At 40.5% G+C, this 21,338-nt stretch overlaps 1 protein-coding gene across 8 annotated transcripts in view; it reads left to right on the plus strand.

Moving 5' to 3' along the window:
- Positions 1 to 6,941: 6,941 nt before the first annotated feature.
- Positions 6,942 to 21,338, plus strand: part of RGS7 (regulator of G protein signaling 7) — a 533,759-nt gene continuing 519,362 nt past the window's right edge. For 3 of the 8 annotated variants that reach the window (XM_032242236.1, XM_032242238.1, XM_032242241.1), the window contains exons 1-2: positions 6,942 to 7,278; positions 8,362 to 8,488. In XM_032242236.1, coding sequence (XP_032098127.1) covers positions 8,411 to 8,488 — 78 coding nt within the window. In that variant the 5' untranslated portion in view covers positions 6,942 to 7,278; positions 8,362 to 8,410. Of the gene's footprint in view, positions 7,279 to 7,554; positions 7,632 to 8,361; positions 8,489 to 21,338 lie in introns of those variants that run through there. The other 5 variants (XM_032242243.1, XM_032242239.1, XM_032242240.1 and 2 more) reach the window with 3 other exon arrangements.

Below are 21,338 nucleotides of genomic sequence, written 5' to 3' on the forward strand. Positions count from 1 at the left end.
GTAGCTACAGCTGCTCCCAATATCTGCTCCACAGAAATGGTGGTTAATTTCTAGGCCACTGTATCTCTTGATATGGACAACATGACTACTGCCAGACCGTCTTTCCAAATACTTCATTTGCCTTGGAATAAAAAGATTTTCACAGCAGAGCAAGACAAGGAAGATAATATACATTTTGTTTTATGATTAAGGAAACTGAACCTTAAAATGGTCAAATTACTTGCCCAATGCTATCTTGATTTTAAGCAGTGGAGACAGACCAGAGCTCATACATTTTGATACCTTCTCTAGTGGTGTTCCATTATGTCAAAAGGGAAGGAAGAAGTCTCAACATTTTTGGTATTCCTTCACAAACAGTATACCACTTCTCATTCATAATATATGCTCAATTAATTTGCTCATTAATTAAAAAGTATGTGACATTTTAAAATTGGGTAATTTTGGAAAAACTCAAGATCAGAATTTAAACATTTCAACTGGAAGGAGCCAGAAATAAACTCATGATGAAGACAAATCTTAATTTTTACTTCTTTTTTTTCTTTATCACCTCTCTGACATTAGTATGGAATTTCTAATTAGCAGAAAAAACAGCCACAAAATGGACGAAAGGATAGTAAAAGTGAAGAATAATTCATTAATGAGGGCATTGTGCTGTAAATAATTGAGAGTTGATCACAAAAAAGAAGATATTTCTTTGAAACTTGTCATTCGGGGTAAGATTTCCCAAACTATTTTGCTCTTTTTCATGTAGCTTATATCAATCTTAAATCAATTATCTCCTAAAATGCCAATGTAGTATTGTGAAAAACATAATCCCTTTAACATTGTTCTCATGTCTATAGTTGCCCCTGTGTCGCTTAGAATTCTTTCACACAATAAAAGCCTCGAATTAATAAAGTGCTTCTCTTAGAAAATCAAAATGCTTTCTCCATGTTACCATTTAATTATGTCTCAAAGCATTCCTCTGTGAAGTGGGTGTGTGTGTTAGGAAGAGGAATTAGTCTTTCCCATTATGACACATAGGAAACAGCTTGGAAGAGTAGTTCCATCCACAGGGGAACTTGATGCCAATTCATTCTGGTTCAATGTTGTTGACCGGGTTCTTCTAGTATACCCAGTGTTTCAAACAGAATCATGCTAATGGACTCATTCACCCAGTAAATCTGCACATAATTACTGGATGCCTACTACATATCAGATTCTGTTCTAGACATTGAGGATACGGCAGTGTGAACAGAAGAAAAATATCTGACCTTATGGAACTCAAATTTTTCTAGGAGGAGACAGACATCAAACATAGTAGGTAAATTGTACAGTATGTTAGAAGGAGAGAAATGCTCTGAAAGGCAAGTAAATCAGTGTAAGGAGAAAGCAGAGTGTAGGGACGGTACATAGTTTTATATAAGGTAGATAGAGTAGCCCTCACTGAGAGGATGCCATTGGTGCAAGAGCATTCAAAGCAGAGGGATCAGCCAGTGCTAATGCTTGGAGGTGGCAGCATGCTTGGAATGTTTACAGAATCCAGGAGGGCAGTGTGGCTGGACAGATCAAATAAGATGTAAAGGAACACAAACTAGGTCAGACATGGCAGCAGAGTGTTCAAGAAGGGCCTCGTTGGCATTTTAAAGGCTTCTTGCCGTTTATGCAGCATGGGGTGTTTTGGTGGATTTTAAGTAGAGAAGGGCCATGATCAATCTGGCAGCTATTTTGAAAACAGACATAGATGGGAAGGGATACAAGCAGGGACCAGTCAGAAGGTCGCTGCCTTCAACCAGGAGAAATTCAAACGTGCCTCAAAGCAGGGAGGAAACAGGAGATATTGAGAAGAGACCAGATGCTGGATACAGGTTTTTTTTGTTTGTTTTGTTTTAGAGACAGAGTCTCGCTCTGTCGCCAGGCTGGAGTGCAATCTTGGCTCATTGTAACCTCTGCCTCCTGGGTTCAAGCGATTCCCCTGCCTCAGCCTACTGAGTAGCTGGGACTACAGGTGCATGCCACCACGCCCGGCTAATTTTTTGTAGTTTAGTAGAGACGGGGTTTCGCCATGTTGGCTAGGATAGTCTCCATCTCCTGACCTTGTGATCTGCCTGCCCTGGCCTCACAGTGTTGGGATTGCAGGTGTCAGCCATGCCCAACCTGGATACAGTTTTTATGTAGATCCAATGGGACTTGTTGGTGGAACTGCACGTGAGCTGTGAAAGGAAGGAAAGACTCTTATTTTCTGAATGAGACTGGGAGCTCCTTGAGGACAAAACTCACCTGTTTTATTTCTTTATGATCTTCATAGAAACCTGAGAAGGCTTCATAGACAATAAATACATGACTAAGTTTTTGTTAAATGAAAAAAGGAAGGAAAAAGCAAGTCTGTATCAATAGACTTGGAATTCCTGTACTCATAATGATTTGTAAAAATAGACACTATTTCCTGAATTTCAAAAAAAAATGTTAAAAATTGCTATTTTTCTCAAGGTTAAAAAAAGAACTGAAGCTAAAAAAAACTTTAAATGTCTTTATTTGGGCTGCAATTCATTACCTTGATGATGTAACAGGTTTTTTATCTGCTGTTTTGAAGTTCTGTATTATTACCATTTAATTTGTTTGACAAAAATATTCATAAAATACAGGCTTAAAAGAAAAATAGTAAAATGCTGTGGATATAATGATTGGGAATCACATATGCACATGGTTTTTAAAGAAAGAAACAAAACAAAACAAAACAAAAAAAACCACTCCACAATATCCATACTTTCTTTTTTTTCTTGTTTACAACATAAAGATCCGCAATATCTAGAAAGCAAGCACAAAAGAGAACACATTAAATTTTATGATGGATTTTTTTGAAGATGGTCTAGTCTAATTCACTGTTTATATTTGAAAAACATCAGTCATCAAAACATTAAGGTGATAGACATAATTTTGTTTCCAATACGCAGTAACACAAATTCTGAGTTGTCTAATGAGGCTTAACAAATAACAGTGGAAAATTGTGAAATACGCAATTTCTTGAATCTTCCTTCTTGATATTTGCTTGGCAACAGTAATTAGCCACAAACAATCTTGAGTCATAACTGCCCAGAGAGCACAGTGAGAGGTAGGTGTGTGGAGGGATGGAAGATGAGGGAGAGAACAGAATAAGGGGCACCTTGATGGGGGAACGCTAGCTTTTTTTAAACTCATACTGTTGCTAGGAGGCATTTGTGCATAATTTTTCACAGGGCTTTACAGTCACACACACAGGCATATTTGAGTCAAGGCTTTGATATTAGAAGGTATGTGACCATGGCCAGGTTTCCTAACTAGGACAGTGGTATCTTTACATACCTTATAGGGTAAATTTTGTCAGCTATGGTAAGATTATTTTTAATATGGTTAGAGATAGCAGAAATTCAATACATGATATTTTTATATCTAGTAATTTTCCCAGTGGGTTTCAGCATTTCCTGCCTTTGCATTGGAATAGAAACTCCTTCACCCTTCATATAGTAGATATTCTGCTTGTCCTTGAAGAGCCAGATTTGAATGTCAATCTCTCCTTCAGTAGCTCATATACTGTCATTCAGTTTTTCACTTACATGTAGCTGTTTGTTTCAAGATCTTCTCTACCTAAGTTGGATTTCTCCTGGAATAGTGAAAAGAACCCAGAAGACTTGGATTTGAGCCCTGCCAGCCACTCTTTCAGAAAAGTGGAACCATTCTGAACATAATGGAATAAGGGATGTATTGTAAGAACTTACACCATTGTTGAGAAAGTTATTTTCCAGAAGAAGGAATTCACAGATCTGAGAAAAGTCACTATGGGATTCCCTGAGGTCCTTGTGTGGATGGGCAAATCAGAGCTTTCAGGGGAATCTGGAAGGCCCACTGCATCCAGGAGGGGCACACTGAGAGAAAGCTAAAAGAATACTCAGTGAAAAGCTTTTATCTGCCTGGCTGCTGCCTGTTTGGATCCATGTTAAGGCCCTTGTGATGAGTGTGTGGCTACTGTTGATCAGCTGTGCTGGAAATTGGGAAGATTGGGTGTGAAGCTGGGGAGAGCCAGGATATGCCAGAACCTTCCAGGTCTCTGCATGTATTATCACAGCAAATACAGAGATCTTGAGAGAGGAATAGAGACTGTTTCACTCTGTTTACCAAATCTTGCACAAATTCCTCTCTGGGACGACGGTACTCACATGCATACGGGCAAGAGGATCCTGAGAAACTTTGTTCCAGCTAATGAAGTTGGTAGAGTACAAACCACCAGTGCCACTTCCTGGCTATGTTGGTTGTACTAGGAAGTTAACCCAACCTTTCTGATCCTCTCCTTCCCTATTGTGTTGATGTAAAGGAGGTAACTATTATACCTACCTCTATAGGATCATTAGTAAGAATTAAATAAGGTAATGTAAAAATCCATTACAAAATACATGGCTGGATGTGGTGGCTCATGCCTGTAATCCCAGCACTTTGGGAGGCCAAGGTGGGTGGATCACCTGAGGTCAGGAATTCAAGAGGTCAGCCTGGCCAAAATGGTGAGACGCTGTCTCTATTAAAAGTACAAAAATTGGCCAGGCATGGTGGCACACACCTGTAATCCCAGCTACTCAGGAGGCTGAGGCAGGAGAATCACTTAAATCTGGAGGTGGAGGTTGCAGTGAGCCAAGATCACACCAGCCTGGGTCACAGGGCAAGACTCTATCTCAAAAAACAAACAAACAAACAACTAAACAATTAAAAATAACAAAAGAATGCATCATACTACTCTTACTAGATACATCCATTCATGTCATTAATGTAGGTTTATTGTGCATCTACTATGCCCTGGCAACTATACTATGCCTATGATACAAGGCAGTGGCAATATCTTTGTTAACTGAAAGCTGAATCAGACATAAATAAGATATTCAAGTGGAGATGTAAAGTGAGCACTTGACAGACTGGATTTTAGAGGATAGATCCAGGTTAAAAATATACATTTGGAAGTTATTAGTGTGAAGTAATGAAACACTGAAATGTATGAGCCTGAATCAGGTCACTTTAGGTAATGTGCATGTAAATTGAGAGAAGAGGCTCGATGAGATATCTGAGACATTTCAGAATTTGGGGGTCAAAAAGATAAAGAAGAACAAGCAATAAGGGTGAGTAAAAGCAGCCAGCAATATAGAAAGAGAAATAATAGAGAGTGGTGTCCAGGGTTATTTATGCCGAAAAGTCAATTTTTATGACAGCTGAGAATTGACCATCAGCTTAGCACCATGGAAGTTTTTTAACAAAATGGAACAGGTTCAAGATGGAATGGAAAGAAAGATTTTGGCATAAAGGGAAGCAGGAAAGTAAGGTGGCAATAAGTGGAAAGTGTGTCGAGATATATATATATGTGTTTGTGTGTGTGTAATTGGCTCTATTCTGTTAGTTTGCTGTTGAGAATGATCCATCAGTGCTGTGCTTGGGTACAGATTTCTATGAGGGTGGAAACTTTACCCAGAGATGCAAAGAAGGAGAAAGCCTGCTTCCTTCAGGTGGTTCTCTCTTAAGAGGAAAATGGTCAAACTGAGTGAGCATGCCCAGTAGTATTTGCAAATTTATTAATTCAAGTCACTCAAGTCACATCTTCTCAGGAGTAGACTGAGCAAAAAGGAAGAGAGGGGCTAAAAGGAGGAGAAGTAGAATTTGGGGAGAACAAGAATGTTAAATAAATATTTAGAGACGCCGAAAACAAAGATAATTTTGCTGAAGAAGATTCTAAGTTCCAGAGGATACAGTGGAAAGATGTGGGGAGTTTACACATCTTTGTATACAGTGGGAGACAGGTCAAACCAGAGTGTGTGTAGTTTGGGACAGTATTTCTCCTGCAGTACTTGGAACAGGAGATTAGAGAAATATTTGCTCCTTGAGTGAAACCTGACAAGACCTGCTTGGGGCTGGGGAAATACACTGGTCCACACGGCCCCGTTTCAGTAGCAGTGCTGATCTGCCTAGACTAGGGGGTCAGGAAGGGCTGACCTTGATTATCCTTTCCCTCTGTCCCTCCCCCTCCTCCACACCTAGCCCAGCAGAGGAAGGAAAACTAGATTTATAGCTGCCCAGCTCTTCCCCTGGAAGCCAGAGACACAGGTTGCTTGCTTTACTACCACCAACGCAAAAGTGATGTGTCTTCTTCATGTCGTTTGAATCCTTGCAGAAGAATGTGTGGCAGCAATATGAAGGAGGATCAGCCCCTCAGACCCTCTTTGAAAACTGCTAGTGGACAAGGGCAGTGAGGAAGAGGAAAGTTCCTCTGAGCATCTTGTGTTAAAGGGAGAAGCCAGGCCTTGGGCATGTTCCTTCATTTTCACAAGTGGCAAGGTTTTCACCCCTTTTCACCCCCGGCTGGCAGCTTTCAAATTGGTTCCCATTTCTCCAACTTAGGAAGAAGCTGTGAAAGCCGCAGGCAAGCGGGGATGAATGATTCATTTGGTCCTAGCCATTTCCTTCACTACTGGGATGTCTCGGTATCTCTCCACTCTGTTATTTGAGCATAATAATAACAATAATAACAATAATAATAAATTATCTGCTTCTCTAGGACTTTCAGCGGAGTCGTTAGGCACGTGATGAAACCTCGGGCTTCACGGGGCTCCATCCACCCATCCAGCCATCCATCCGTCCATCCGTTCACTCGATCACCCACCCGCCCACCACCCACCCTTCCATCGCGAAGCCTTCCTCCCTTTCCGGCTTACACTGGGCGTTAAACTCCGGTCTCTCCAGGCCTCCGGCGCACGTACACACGCGCGGGCGGGCGGGGTGTGCGGAAGCGCGGGCCGCGCCGGGGGCAGGACTGCAGCCTCCCGCGGGGCGCGAGGGCGGGGAGGCCGGGGAGGCCCGGGCGGCGTGGCGGCGGCCGAGCCGAGCCCATCCGAGCCGGCACCTTCGGACGCCCCTGTCCCACGTGACCGTCCCTCCTCCCTCCTCCCAGTCGCGCGCACGGGCCGGGCGTCTCGACTCCCGCGCGCGCTCGGCGGGTCCCAGTCCCCGAGAGAAGAAGCGGAGGAGGGAGCGAGCCGGCGAGGCGGCCCAGGGGAGCGGGCGCGAGTGGCGGCTGCCGGGGCCGCCTGTGCACGGGCAGCGGCGAGGCCAGGCGAGGCGAGGGTGGCGGTCGCCCGAGCGGCGGGAGCCGGGGCGGCGCGGAATCCGCATCCGCCGCGAGTGTGATGAAGCTGCCCTGCCTCGCTGCTCCGCTCGCCGCCAGCTGACACCGCCCGCACCCAGCCCGCCCGGGAGGGGAGACGCCGCGGGGCCGTGACCTTGGCGCAGGAGGTAAATAGGGGAGGCGGGCGGAGAGGAGGCAGCGCCCCCCAGAGCCCTCCCGGCCCCCGGCCCGCACCCAGCCCTCGCTCTGCGCAGCGGGAGAGTCCGCGGGCGCAGGGCGGCCGCCCCCGGGACCCCCGCGCCGGGGCAGGGCTCGCGGGCGCCGCGCGCACCCCGCGGTCCGCGGTGCTGAAACTGCCGCCCGGCTCCGGCGGCCGCCGCGGCGCGGGGCACAGGCGCGCCTGCCATTTGCTGCTGCCGGGAGAGGGAGCCGGGGGAGCTGGGGCTTGCTTGTCTTCTCTGCGCTTCGGCTGGTGGCTCTGGAGGCTTCTGCACTTAGGCATTTACCCACGGTGCCCCAGGTAATTGCCTGCAGGCTTGACCTCCCGCTCGCTCGTTCTCGTTGCCGGGACGAATTCTGGTGTCTTCTTGCAAAAATTAGGCAGGATTACCTCCTGACTTCCGAATCGAAGTGGGGAGAAAGGAGAGCAGCCGGTGGCTGGCAGCGCAGTCAGGTGGAAGTAGGCGAAGCATATACTCTGGGTCTGTGTGGGAGACCGGGGGAATAGAGAGGAAACCCATGCGCTGGAGAAGGACTCCGGGAATGGGCCTCTCCGATGTGCTGCATGTGGGGACGCTAGACAGATACCTGGAAGAAAGTGTGCTACCCTGCCCCCCACCCCCATTCCCCGGTGTTGTGTTGTCTTTCTGCCTTTTTGGTAAAACATCAGCAAGTGCAGATGCAAGTATTGGGAGAGAAAAGAACTCTGTGTACTAGGGAAATGCTAACCATGAGTGTTTAAGGTGAGCATCCAACACTTCTCAAAATGAGTATCCAGAAAATGAAGTCAGCTACAATGATAACCAAATGATATTTCTACCCGGAAGACTGTAGTTTCTTACAATTCCTTGAGGGTATTGTAGGTGTAGACTCATTTTTTAAAAAATCCATGTCCTGTGTCACTTTCTCCAGCCAGCCCCAGTTTGTAAGAACACTCCATGTGGGGTGGGTGCTGTGAATGATGATGAATCAGGGGAGTCCCTTAAGCGCTACCACTGGGATCTCACAGAAGTCTCTCTAACCCTTTGCAGGGCAGACTGATAATTCTTGTATCTGAGAGTGGACCAAGTTTTGGGTGACATGGCGCAGGGGAATAATTATGGGCAGACCAGCAACGGGGTGGCCGATGAATCACCCAACATGCTGGTGTACAGAAAGGTAAGCGTGTCTTCATGTCTTCAGTTTCTTGGAAAACAGGAAACTTCTGGCTTTCTCGATTTTTTCCCTCTAGATCAGAATATGTGTCAACTTTGTGGCCTTGTGGATTCCCCAAATCATCAGTGATTACGTACTATGTACGTGAAAGTGATCTGATATTCTCAAGTGATGCATACGTGGAGAAACACAGTGAAGTAAATGAGGCCTCACATGTTCCCTGCTGGTTTTGCATAGATTATTCTGTCATGAGCAATAACAGCAAGTTTGGGCATTCCAGATATTTTGGTTGTTACACACATGATTTAATAGCATCCATAATAATTTTAGAAGCTTTTTCTTATACTCTCCTCTAAACATTTAGGTTATAATAATTACATAAGCGAATCACATTTCAGAAATAAAAATAGACCACTTTGCAGTTCTGTGGCAAGAGAGAATATGTCTGTGTAAATGTATGTGGTTTAATAATTTTCCTCTTGACTAAACAATTCTAGTCTTTTTTGTCTTAGCCTAAATTATTTTTTACTTTCTGGTATTTTTATGATTTGAGGTATTTACGGGTATTTATATTCTAGTGCCATATGTAAATCATTAAATAATATTTATCTTCCAGAGTTGTTTTTTTTTTTTTTTTTTTTGGCCACAAATAGATTTGACAGCTTTATAGATTCTATAGCAATGCTATTGGCAACAAACTTTTAGACACTGAGCAACCATAATAAAGATGCATTTGAATATTTCGTGTGCTTTCGAGTGGTTGCGTAGGCTATCATCAACAATCTTACTAAAATTAGGGATGCAGCATTCTTCTGCACCAATCATTTTTATTGCATTGTATAGATGATTTTTTAAAGTATATTATCTGGAGTGCTTATTGGGCAAGGTTTCTTTAGTCACTTTCTTTTTTACCACAAGTGGTAGAAAAGGAAGTCGTGCTTTGAAACACCCCAAAATTGTTACAGGTTTTAATTAGAGAGAGCCCATTGAAGAGTTCAGGATGCTTGCATTTATTTATTTTTCAGCAAGAGGATCAGAGCTGTTTATGAATAAAGATTAAAGACTATGTGCTACTTTAACCTGCACTAAATCAAAACTTTTCATCCATGTAGCCATCCATAGGAATATTGCTGTGGCTTTAATGGGAAGATGCATGGGCATCCCGACACAATGCTAACTGTTTCATTCTTTAGCCTTGGTGAACAGTACTACATTGTGTACCTTTGAATACATTTATATGAGCCTGAGAGAAAACAGTATGATAGGAAGGATAACTCAGGACTCAGTTGTCTGTATTAGTCTTAAAGCATTCCAACTGCATAAGTCAGGAAAATAATCCCATTGCATTTAAATTATTAGCATTGTATTTTAAGTTGATTGAAATGACTGGATACTTATCTATTCTATTTAGAGTTGGTTTTGGAAAGAAATATTTTGGGGGCAGTTGGGTGGTTTTAAAGAAGTCATATTTTGTATTGTTTGGTAAGACTGAATATTGTAATATGCAAGCTGTGAGAATTCTGAATTCTATTTTATGGGTGTCTGCGATGTGAAGAGTTAGTATTTTGGTTGGAAGATTATAGTAGTAAGCTATTTCTGTTTGGCTAAACAATTGTATTCCCTCTCTGTTTCCCTTTAAAAGATTAAGGACTGAGTGGATCGGACACCTAGTAGTTGTCTTCATTAGAAATGAGCTAAATATGCAGCAACTAGTGTGTGTCATTCAGTCAGTTATTTTGAGAACGAATAAAATAAGAAGACAGGGATTTTAGAAATATTATTTGACTGTTTAGTGTATCTGAGCCTCTATTGCCAATTTTGAGTTTATACAGTGTTGTATAGCATCAAATCGCCATTAATTCTACTTTTAAGTTATCAGACTGTAATGATTTCAGGAAGAGAGTGCACTACCTCATTTTTTAAAGCGTTATTATTTTGTCAGTTCAGCTTGGAACTGCATGTGCTACTCATTTTTCCCTTCCTTTCTTAGCTGTTTGCTTAGGGTTAGTGATCACATATAATTTACTTTTCAAAGAAAGATTTTCCTGATAAATTATTATTGGAAAAAATAACTTCTTTCAGTAAATTTTACTCTTAGTGCTTACCTGTGGATTGTCTGTCTATTCTTGTATTCTCTGATCATACTTTTTTTGTTTTTCTTTGTGGTAGAAATAACAATATGTAAATATCAGAGAATGTATAAAGAGACCACAGAGTCCTTGTTTGTTATTTGCTAGTTATCAGGTCAAATGGCCTATGTCTGTGCATAGACATGGATTGTGACATCACAAATTTTATGTGTCTGTTATGCTTCTATTTTTTGTATATGGGCTTTCCATTCAGTCTCTTCTCAGTAGAGCCAACTTTTAATGTGAAGAACAACAAAATAATTGGAGAGGGGTGTTGGTTGAATATGTGTGTTAGGATATTTCAACTGCTCCACCTTCACAAAAGAATAAACACCAGATTGTAATGCTTATTAATCAGGAAGTCCATCAAAGACTTAGAAAGGGACTTCGGTTCCAATAGGACATTGCTTAGTAACAGTGGAGAGAAAGGATAGGGAAATTGCTGTTCTAGCGACTCATGCTCGTTTTCCCCTTCTACCTCACTGTTGAAGCATACCTCTTGACAGTGTGTTCTGAACTGGCAGCATTCATGGTGTTTCCCTCCCCGTGACACCTCCTGTTTACTTATTGCTTATGACTCTGATGATGTGCACACACTCAAGATATGCATGTGCTGTTTCCATTTTATCTTCGTAGGCTGTTGGTTTCCAAAGTGGAATACAGAGGAAAGCTGGGATGTGTGAATTTCTTGTGTGTGTTTGATGTCTCTCTCATTATCCTCGTACAAATTACAGGAGTTTTTCCAAATCTTAGAAAAATTCTTGGGATCTTTTTTTCCATGGAGAAGTCCATAGGGATCTTATGGAAAAAAATGTGCAGGATAAAACTCTGATTGTTAAGGTAGAGTGGATGTCACCATATTGAAGGGCACAGGTGACAGTAATGCTGCTTCATGATCCATATTAGTGTTGCTGCTTGCAAGTCAGTTTCAGATGTTGGCCAGTAGCTTTTTGGCATAATACAGGGAGTCTCGGTAGAGTTCATTTGATGCCAGAGACACATTTTAAAAATACGTACGGGCGAAGTATTTGCCTTATCAATTCTTCTATTGAGAATGCTGTCTTTTTCATAAGCAGGTGATTAAATTACAATGGTTATGTTGTTTTATGTACTTGATGACATCTTATTTAAAAGCACATAAAATTATGAGACTTGACTGCTTTTATTCCTGGCACTTTTTAGGCCTCCTTCAGGCAGGACCTTAACTGGATTAGAACTAGAAGTAATCAACTTCCTTAAGAAGAGACCTGACTAGCTCCAACAAGTGTTGGATTCAAATCAGCTTTTTGAAGAATCTGTAGAGGTGACAAGTCAGAACTCAATGTTATTTGGTGTTGATGGATCTTAAACACTACCCCCTCTTTTGGATGGCTTTGGACAAAACTCTCATTTGTGGGAACGGCAGTGGCCGTAAAGAACAACTGAGTACAGGGAGAGACATTCCAGATTTGGTGTCTGGCCAGCATGCTGTCCACTAGACAGTATACATCACTTTTAGTCCAGCAGTTGACATTCCTGCATTTGAAAAACAAACTCTCTAGGGCACCTTGGGGCCAGTGCTTCAAATTGGCTGGAATGCTGGCTTCTCACTAGCAAGACTCTTCAAAATGTCCAATACTTTCTGATATTATTGCAGCAATCATTTATGCTCAAGCTGTCAGAAAAGAAAATGAAAATGTTTTTCCTCCTTCATTATCTTACTGCAGTAAACATGGCTTTGGAAATAGCAAACTTATCAAGTTCACTGTTCCTCCCCCTCCTCCTTCCCCTTGTCTTTCTCCTACTCCTGTTCTCTCCTCCATTCTACTCTCTTGTCTCTTCATCCTTATATAGTTGCTTGCTTTGCATTTGTTTGCTTTTAGCTTTTCTTTTCAGACTTAAGGTTGAAGACATAATTTTACTCTGTTTATTTATTGTAAAGGAGAAAGCAATGTCTTTGGGAGAAGAGAATAGATGCCAGCCTTGTTACCGGTGAAGCTCAGGACCTGGATAAATCTTTCAAATATGGTATCATGTGGTGTTAGTGGCAACAGGTTATTATTTTAGGGTTAAGATTGTTCCATTCTGTTTTTTTTTTTTTTTAAAAGTCAGGGTCTTGCTGTGTTGACCAGGCTGGAGTGCAGTGGTGCAATCATAGCTCACTGTAACCTTGAACTCCCGGGCTCAAGCTATCCTCCCACCTCAGTCTCCCGGGTACCTGAGACTACAGGTGGGTGCTACGATGCCGGCCTAATTTTTTTTTTGTTTTTTCTTGTAGAGATGGGGTCTCACTATGTTGCCCAGGCTGGTCTTGAACTCCTGGGCTCAAGCAATCCTCCCACCTCAGCCTCCCAAACTGCTGAGATTACAGTTAAGAGTCATAGCGCCCAGCTGTGACTGTTCCATTCTTGAAGAGCAAGACGAGACCATTGGCTTTTCTTATATAAAGTCACAATGAGAGCTGTCACCCAACCAGGAAGAGTATTTATGCTGATTGACTTGACCTAAACATTGTCTTTGAAAGCTGCTTCTAAAGTCAGTCTGCTCTGTGAGAGGAGACATACCTACCAGAAAGAGGAGTGGCTTGATCTCTTCTTTCGAAGAGCCTGGGCCACAGACATTACTAGTCTCTTAGTGGTGAGCTAGCTGACATTTTCTGTATTAACTCAACTCAGTGGATTTGTTAGTACAGGATTGCCCATCTGGTCAACCTTGAGGATGTTGATATTTCTCGCTTAAATCCCCATTGTGAAAAATAATATATGACTTTCCTTTTTTTTTTGAGATGGGGTCTCATTATGTTGCCCAGGCTGGTCTTAAACTCTTGGGCTCAGGTGATCCTTCCACTTCAGCCTTCTGAGTAGCTGGCATTGTAGGCGTGTGCCACCGTGCCTAGTTGATCTTTAGTATTTTCGAACCTTAGTTTTCTTAATCTGCCTGGGTTTACTACCTGTTAGCAGAGTGAGGAATATGTACAAGTGACAACAAGACCCACTAGAAAAAGAAAGAATGTATGTAAAAGATCATTATGAAAGTCACGGTCCTTTTAAGCCCTCAGATTTCCAAATTAAGGGCTCAGATGGGAGGCAGGCACTGACAGAAGTATCTTGCCATTTCTGAAAAATTTTTAAATGGAGGGTCTTTTGTAAATCAGATTATTTGAAAGAAACTTTCTGAACCAAGGGATGTCTACTCTAAACATATTCAGACCTGTGTTTTCCTCAGTGATACTCATAGTGACTTGTGCCCTGAGAGAAGATAGGACCATCATTGATATTTCCACAATATTTCTTGATGAGAAGTAGATAGAAGGATTTTATGAGTAATAATTTAATGATAAATTTTGGATAGTAGTTGAGTTTAGAGCAGGAGAGTCTTTCAGGGTTGAGCTCTTTCCTCACCAGTTGTTGTCAGTGCTATTTGTGGGATTACAATAAGGATTTGTGGCCTGAATTTTATTTCTTTTATTTCCCACTTCCAATCTCCCTGAATCTAATTGATCAGAGGAAAGTGCAGATGTGCATAAGAGAAGCCCTCAAGGGATTTTATTACCTTCTAATAGCCTCTGTGGTTCTAGTGAGTGATGGAAAGCAGGATATTTTTAGGAACTGTGGGTGACAGAATGTGATCACTGCAGAGAAAGTGGAAATATTTTGAATTTGGACAGTTTAGTGACTTAAATGTTAAGTCTCTTTGAAAACAGGATTGTGGAAAACAAGCAACACGAATAATTGGTCCTTGCTTTCCACTTCATGACAGTGATAAGGAGGCATATGAATGTCAGGGATGTGCAGGCTTCTAGCCTACAAAATATCAACCTAATTATAAGATCATTGTAAATGATAGAGTGGGTGCCCAGTTCCTTAGGAAACAAAGGCCCACTTCTTTCTGCAATTTGCCCACAGCAATGCAGATTTAACTTGGCTTCTTTTTAATGCCCTTTGTCTTGTGTCTAATTAACAAAAGTCTTGGGACATTGGAACCCTGCCAGACAATCGTGAACTCAATTCTAGCTCCATTGAAATTGCCACCTGGTCTAGACTAGAAAATATTTGGGCTGAGTGGCCTATCTATAAAAATAAATTGTCATTTTGTCTTCTGGTAAAATATACAGGAAATGGCAGTTTTGTGAAGTTAGCTGGGTTCTTAAAAAGTTTGAGAGCCTTCCTTTCTTTGGTTCTTTCTGGTGATTAACAAGTAAAAGTTTTCTGAAGATGACAACGGATAGAAATGGAGGAAGCATGTGCATTGGAATTGGGAAGTCTTGGTTTTAAATCTCAGTTCTGCCACTGTTTAGTTGTGTGGCTGTGGGTTAGTGACCTAACTCCTTTCACTGTAGTTTTTTTTTTTTTTTTTTAATCTACAAAGTGATGAAAAATAAAAACTTTTAATGTTTTCTTCATAAGGCTGTTTGATGATAAAATGAGATAGCCTGGGGAAAGTGTCTTGCATAGAACCTAGTATATATTAGTAATGCCTGCTACTATAATTAATATCATATTATCATTATTATCTTATTCCTACTATTTAACAAAAATTATTAAGCATCCAGTATGTGCCAGGTGAGGTACCATATGTTACCATATTTTTTGATAATGAAAGAAAGGTGAACATTTTCACTACCTCCAGGCATATTTTTCTGGTAGGATAAAGAGGTGGATTCTGTAGGACACATTGGTAATATTATTTTTATGATACTTACAATGCCCTGTCTTATGTTGTCTAGCCCTATCTAGCTAGCTTCCTCTACTCATTAATGGGAAAGTTTTTGGGGCCTTGTCTTATATGTCTTTGAAGCCTGCACAGTTACTTGGATGATATGCAAACTATATAAAGCCTTAGAATCCAGGAATTTCAGGGGTGAAAGGAAGCTCAGAGTTTATCTGCTTTTTCATTTTGCAGATTTTGAAATTTAGGATCAGAGAAGTAACACGATTTGTCTGAAGTCACACAGCTTGAATTCAGGTCTTTATTTATTTGTCTTTCTATGGCTTCTCTTTCTCTCTCTGTCAATAAATTTGCGAAAACTGTGTTGGTAATTTAGTGTCGATGAATAATCAGCATCCTGGTTGCCTCGTGGACGTCGTGTATTATACCAGGATGTCTAGTCAACCACTCTAAATAGATTAGGTACTTTTTTCCTCTGACCTGTAGGTTAGCTCAAATTTAACTTTAAACAGTCTTGGTGGCTAGTGACCATTGGATTAGACCGCACAGTGATAGAAAGCAAAGGACCCTGAACAAATAACATCAAGTCCAAGAAAAGCAATAAAAGAATATGCTATACTTAGCTTAACGGTTGTATATGGTGCTTAAAACAAAGTAGAGCTCAACAAATGATTTTTTAAGAAATGAGAATGCAACAGAAGTTTTAAAAGACCATAGACCACAGCCTTGTAAGGGAAGGGCAGATATTGTGCTGCACAACACTGAATATTTACTTCATTTATGACTTATTTTCTTTGAAACTTTCAGTGGTCTGAAGTAGGTGGCTCTCCTAATGTCAGATGACATAGCTTGTCTTTCAATAAGACAAAAGCCTGCATGTGCCATGAATGTACTGTGCAGGGTGTTTATAGGGCCTCAGATGATTTGCTGACGTTGAAAGTATTTCAATTCATCTGTTTCATAGCATCTCCGAGATGTATCGTAGCCACTCCATTTTCTGTCAAGACTGAGCAAAAACCAGAAGCTTCTGGGTAAAAGGGATTTAAAGTATTTAGAACTCTTTCTGAGAATTTCAAATTGAGTCATAAGAGGAAACTATTTTTTATAAGCTCTCTTCTCTCGTCTGTGTCTCTGAACTTTTAAAGGAAGACGATAGCCCATGAGGAGGTCATAGTAATGAAAGGTCAAAGGACTCTGAGTCAGAAGAGCTGGATGTGAATTTGACCCTATTTCTGCATAGCTAAGTACCTTTTCTAGGTAAAGGGCGGAAGCAGTGTGGATTCTTTAGTGTGTTCTGATAGCCATGTGTCGCTATGCACTTCTTTGTGTCTTCACATCTCCTCCTGTTGCATTTTAAAGCATTTTTATAGTAGGCGGTTTTGCCTAATAAAGCACTTTCATAGGAAAAAAAAGTGCTATGTAAGCTTGGTCAAGTTTCTCAACTTCCCTTGGTGTCCTTGCAAAAGCCATCTTTGCAAAATGCTTTCTGACCAAGTCTTTCCCTGCTTGCCGTGTTTCCCCATGGCCGTAGGTCATTTAGAAGCCTAGTTGACATGATTTCCCGTCTGCTCATTGCTAGAAGACGATCAAGAACAATATAAAATCTACGTGACCTTCATTGTCCACACAAAGCTCCCAATGTCAGCCAAACTGGTTTTGTAGAACTTTTTTTCTCTAGAAATCTATGGACATTTTTAACTGTCAATACTTAAGATGGTGTATGCCAAGGGATTTTGAAGAATATTTAGTACCATATAGAAAGAACAGATTCAGATGAATATGGCTGTTAACACATAATTAATGTTATTGCAATGTTTTTCTCTTTGAACTTTTCTAGGTACTTCTGCCCCGGAGATCATTGTCGTTTGTCACTTGTTCTAAATTTTGTATTTTGTTTTTTGGCTTTTGGTTGATTGTTAAATTATTGAGTGTTTACTTACCATGTGCCAGGTCCGTTGCGTGTATGACTCATTTTCTTTAAAATAATCTTCCACATTGGTTATTAGTATTATGTTTTTCTAAAAACAAAGAAGAAAAAAACAACAAAAAAAACCCTGAAAACCAACTTATGCTGAGTGAGTGACCTCCCAAGATTAGTGGCAGAACTGTCAAGTTCTATGAGGCTGGAAACACCTGTTTTTCACTGCAGTGTCTCAGTACCTAAAACAATGGCACAAAATAGGTGTCCTTGAATACTGCTTGTATAGATACATGAATGAAAGAATAAAATAGGGAATGAATGCCTGGTGCAAAGTCCCTGCTCCTGCCTCTTTACAGTGTTGCTCTCTAGATAAGCACGTCAATGGACAGGAAATTTGGAATTCAAGTCTGTTCATTACATATGCACTCGGTCTTGCTGTGTGTGGAACAGCTATGTATGTAGCAAGTGCTAAAGATAGAGTTTTGGACAGCGCAGACAGGTCCGAACCATCACACACCTTATTTTACCATGGTAAAGACAGATGTCAAGCCACACATCATAAGGTGATTAACACTATGAAAGAGGAAAAACTGAGTGATGTAGGTTATTTATTTTTGGTTTTCTGGTTTCTCAAATAAATATTATGTTAACGTCTATTTTCTGTTGGCAGTTCTTTTTTTTATCAAATTTTATTTTTATTGTTCTCTGATAGCACATAATGTAATAGAAAGACATATTTTCAGTATGTTTTACATGTGATATTGAAACTTTGCAAGCTGAAAAACAGAAACATTTAAGTATTAATTTTTCATTGTCATTTGTGGTTTCTTTGATTTGGAAATTGGAATTTGGAATGTTTTTCTTTTCCAAGATGCCATGGTAGGTCTTGCAGTTTATATTGCAAAATACAGTATCTAATTGAATTTATCTTTTAAGTAGGAGCAATATTCATTTTACTCACTTTTATAATGGAAAAATAGGTGTTAAAAACGCAGGTATTTCTGGTCGGGCACGGTGGCTCATGCCTGCAATCCCAGCACTTTGGGAGGCCGAGGTGGGTGGATCACGAGGTCAAGAGATCAAGACCATCCTGGTCAACGTGGTAAAACCCCGTCTCTACTAAAAAATACAAAAATTAGTCAAGCATGATAGTAGGTACTTGTAATCCCAGCTACTTGGGACGCTGAGGCATGAGAATCACTTGAATCTGGGAGGCTGAGGTTGCAGTGAGCTGAGATTGCACCACTGCATTCCAGCCTGGGCAACAGAGCAAGACTCTATCTCAAAAAAAAAAAAAAAAAAAAAAGTAGGTATTTCCAGATAAATATACAATCATGTTAATATGGTGGTTTTTACCTTTATAACTATTGTCAGGGAATTCTCGTATTCTACCTTCATGATTATATTTTAGTTTTCTATACAGTATCATGTCATAGTTCACTGTCAACCATTTTTTTTTAACTTTTATTTTAGGTTCTGGGGTACATGTGCGGGCTTGTTATATGGATAAACTCGTGTCATGGGGGTTTGTTGTACAGATTATTTCATCACCCAGGTATTAAGCTTAGTTATAACCCAATAGTTATTTTTCCTGATCCTCTCCTTTCTCCCACCCTCCACTCTGATAGGCCTCAGTGTGTGTTGCTCCCCTCTGTGTGTCCATGTGTTCTCATCATTTAGTTCTCACTTACAAGCGAGAACATGCAGCATTTGGTTTTCTGTTCCTGCGTTAGTGTGCTGAGGATAATGGCCTCCAGCTCTTCCCTTGTTCCCACAAAAAACATGATCTTGTTCTTTGTTATGGCTGCATAGTATACCATGGTATATATGTACCACATTTTTCTTTATCCAATCTGTTATTAATAGGCATTTAGGTTAATTCCATGTCTTTCCTATTGTGAACTGTGCTACAATGAGCATTTGCATGCATGTGTTTTTATAATAGAATAATTTATATTCCTCTGGGTATCTGAGTACCTAGCACAGTGCCCAAGGTTTAACAGCCTCTGACACTTAGTAGGTGCTTAGTGAATGAACTAAATTGAGCTAAACTAGGGCTGAAACTCCTAGGGATTTACCGGGACAGATGAAGCAAAGGTATTGATCATATCCCCTAAAAAACAAAATATCTCCTTTCATAGGTTCTCAGTCAGGCTTCTCTAATTCTGGCAACTCAGGATTGATGAATCTGTCTAAATTGGCTAGCAAGAAAGAAGAAAAAATACGCTTGCAATTGAAGAAATGTACTTGTTAAGCTGAAGGACTTGTAGCCAGACTGCCTAGGTTAAAATGCACTTAACATGAACCAAATTACTTTACCTTTTTCAGTCTGAGTTTCCACATCTGTAAAATGAGAGTGAGAGAGAGAATCACAGGTTGTTGTTAGTATTACGTGAACAGTGCATGTCAAGCTTGTATAAGTAATAATTCTTCAGTGTATGTTAGCTGTTCATTATAAATGTCCAGAAAAGGGACATGGGCTTCCCTACAAATGGCAGTGATGACATCTAACGAATGTTTTCTTTTAAAATTTTTCTTCATCATATTTTAGAATTTGCTGCTTTTCATTGGCTTGATATTTTTATTTAAAACTGTTTTATATGGTAAACATAAAGCAGTATTTAAAAATTTTCATTGTGGCATAGTTCAAACAAATACAAGAGTGAAGAAAATAATATAAAGAACCTTCATGTACCCATCACATAGTGTCAGCAATGATTCACTACAGGTAAACTGTGTTTCGTTTCCTCTTCCCCTCTTCCTCTATGTCCCAGTTGATTATTTTAAAGTGAATACCAGAAAATATATCATTTAGGATATAAATTTTTTAGTATGTACATAAGGCACCTTTAAAGAAGATAAAGGTAAATAAAATTAGTCTATTATTTGTCTTGGGGCCTTCGGATAGTAACACATCTTACTCAGTGTACTTTAATTTTTTTTCATATTTTTACAAATCTATTGTTCTTTAATTTTTCTTTTTTTTCTATTGTGGTAAAAATATATAACATAGGGCCGGGTGCGGTGGCTCACTTGTGTAAACCCAGCACTTTGGGATGCTGAGGTGGGTGGATCACGAGGTCAGGCATTTGAGACCAGCCTGGCCAACATGGTGAAACCCCATTTCTACTAAAAAAATACAAAAATTAGCCCGGTGTGGTGGTGCATGCCAGTAGTTCCAGCTACTCGGGAGGCTGGGGCAGGAGAATCGCTTGAACCTGGGAGGCGGAGGTTTCAGTGAGCCGAGATCGCACCATTGGACTCCAGCCTAGGCAACTGCACACCAGCCTGGGTGACAGTGCAAAACTCTGTCTCAAAAAAAAAAAAAGTGTATATATATATGTATATATATAAAAATGTACTATTTTAACCATATTTAAATGCATAGTTCAGTGGCATTAAGTACACATCAACCGTCATCACTATCCATTTCCAGTACTTAATCTTCCTAACCTGAAACTCTGTGCCTGTTAGACAATAATTTCCTATTCTCCCACCAGCCCCATAGCAATCGCCATTTTACTTTCTGTCCCTATAAAATAAACTGCTCTAGGTACCTCACGTAAGCAAAAACATGCAGTATTTATTCTTTTTTGACTGACTTATTTCACTTGTATTATTTATGACTGGCTTATTTCCCTATTATAGCGTCCTCACGGTTCATCCATGTTGTTTTACATGTGCCAGATTTTTTTCTTCTTTTCAAAGACTGAATGTTATTCCTTTGATTGTATTTACTGCATTTTATTCATTCATTCATTCAACAACAGGCAGCTGAGTTACTTCTACCTCTGACTATTGTGTATAATAGTGCAGTGAACGTAAATATACAAGTATCTGTCTTGAGTCTCTGCCGTCAGTTGTTTTGGTGTACACCCAGAAATGGGATGGCTGATCACTTGGTAATTGTACTTTTAATTTTTGGGGGAACTGCCTTACCATTTTCTGTAGTGGCTGCACCATTTTACATTTCCAGCAGCAGTAAACAGAGGCTCCAGTTTCTCCACATGCTCGCCAACACTTGCTGTTTTCTGTTTCTTTGGTAATAGTCATGCTAATGGGTGCGAATTGGTATCTCATGATGACTTTGATTCACATTTCCCTAATGATGGAGCATCTTTTCAAGTGCTCGTTGGCATTTATATATATTCTTTGG

The sequence above is a fragment of the Sapajus apella genome, unplaced genomic scaffold (assembly GCF_009761245.1).
Source record: "Sapajus apella isolate SASKATOON/1434 unplaced genomic scaffold, GSC_monkey_1.0 scaffold49, whole genome shotgun sequence".
NCBI lineage: Eukaryota > Metazoa > Chordata > Mammalia > Primates > Cebidae > Sapajus > Sapajus apella.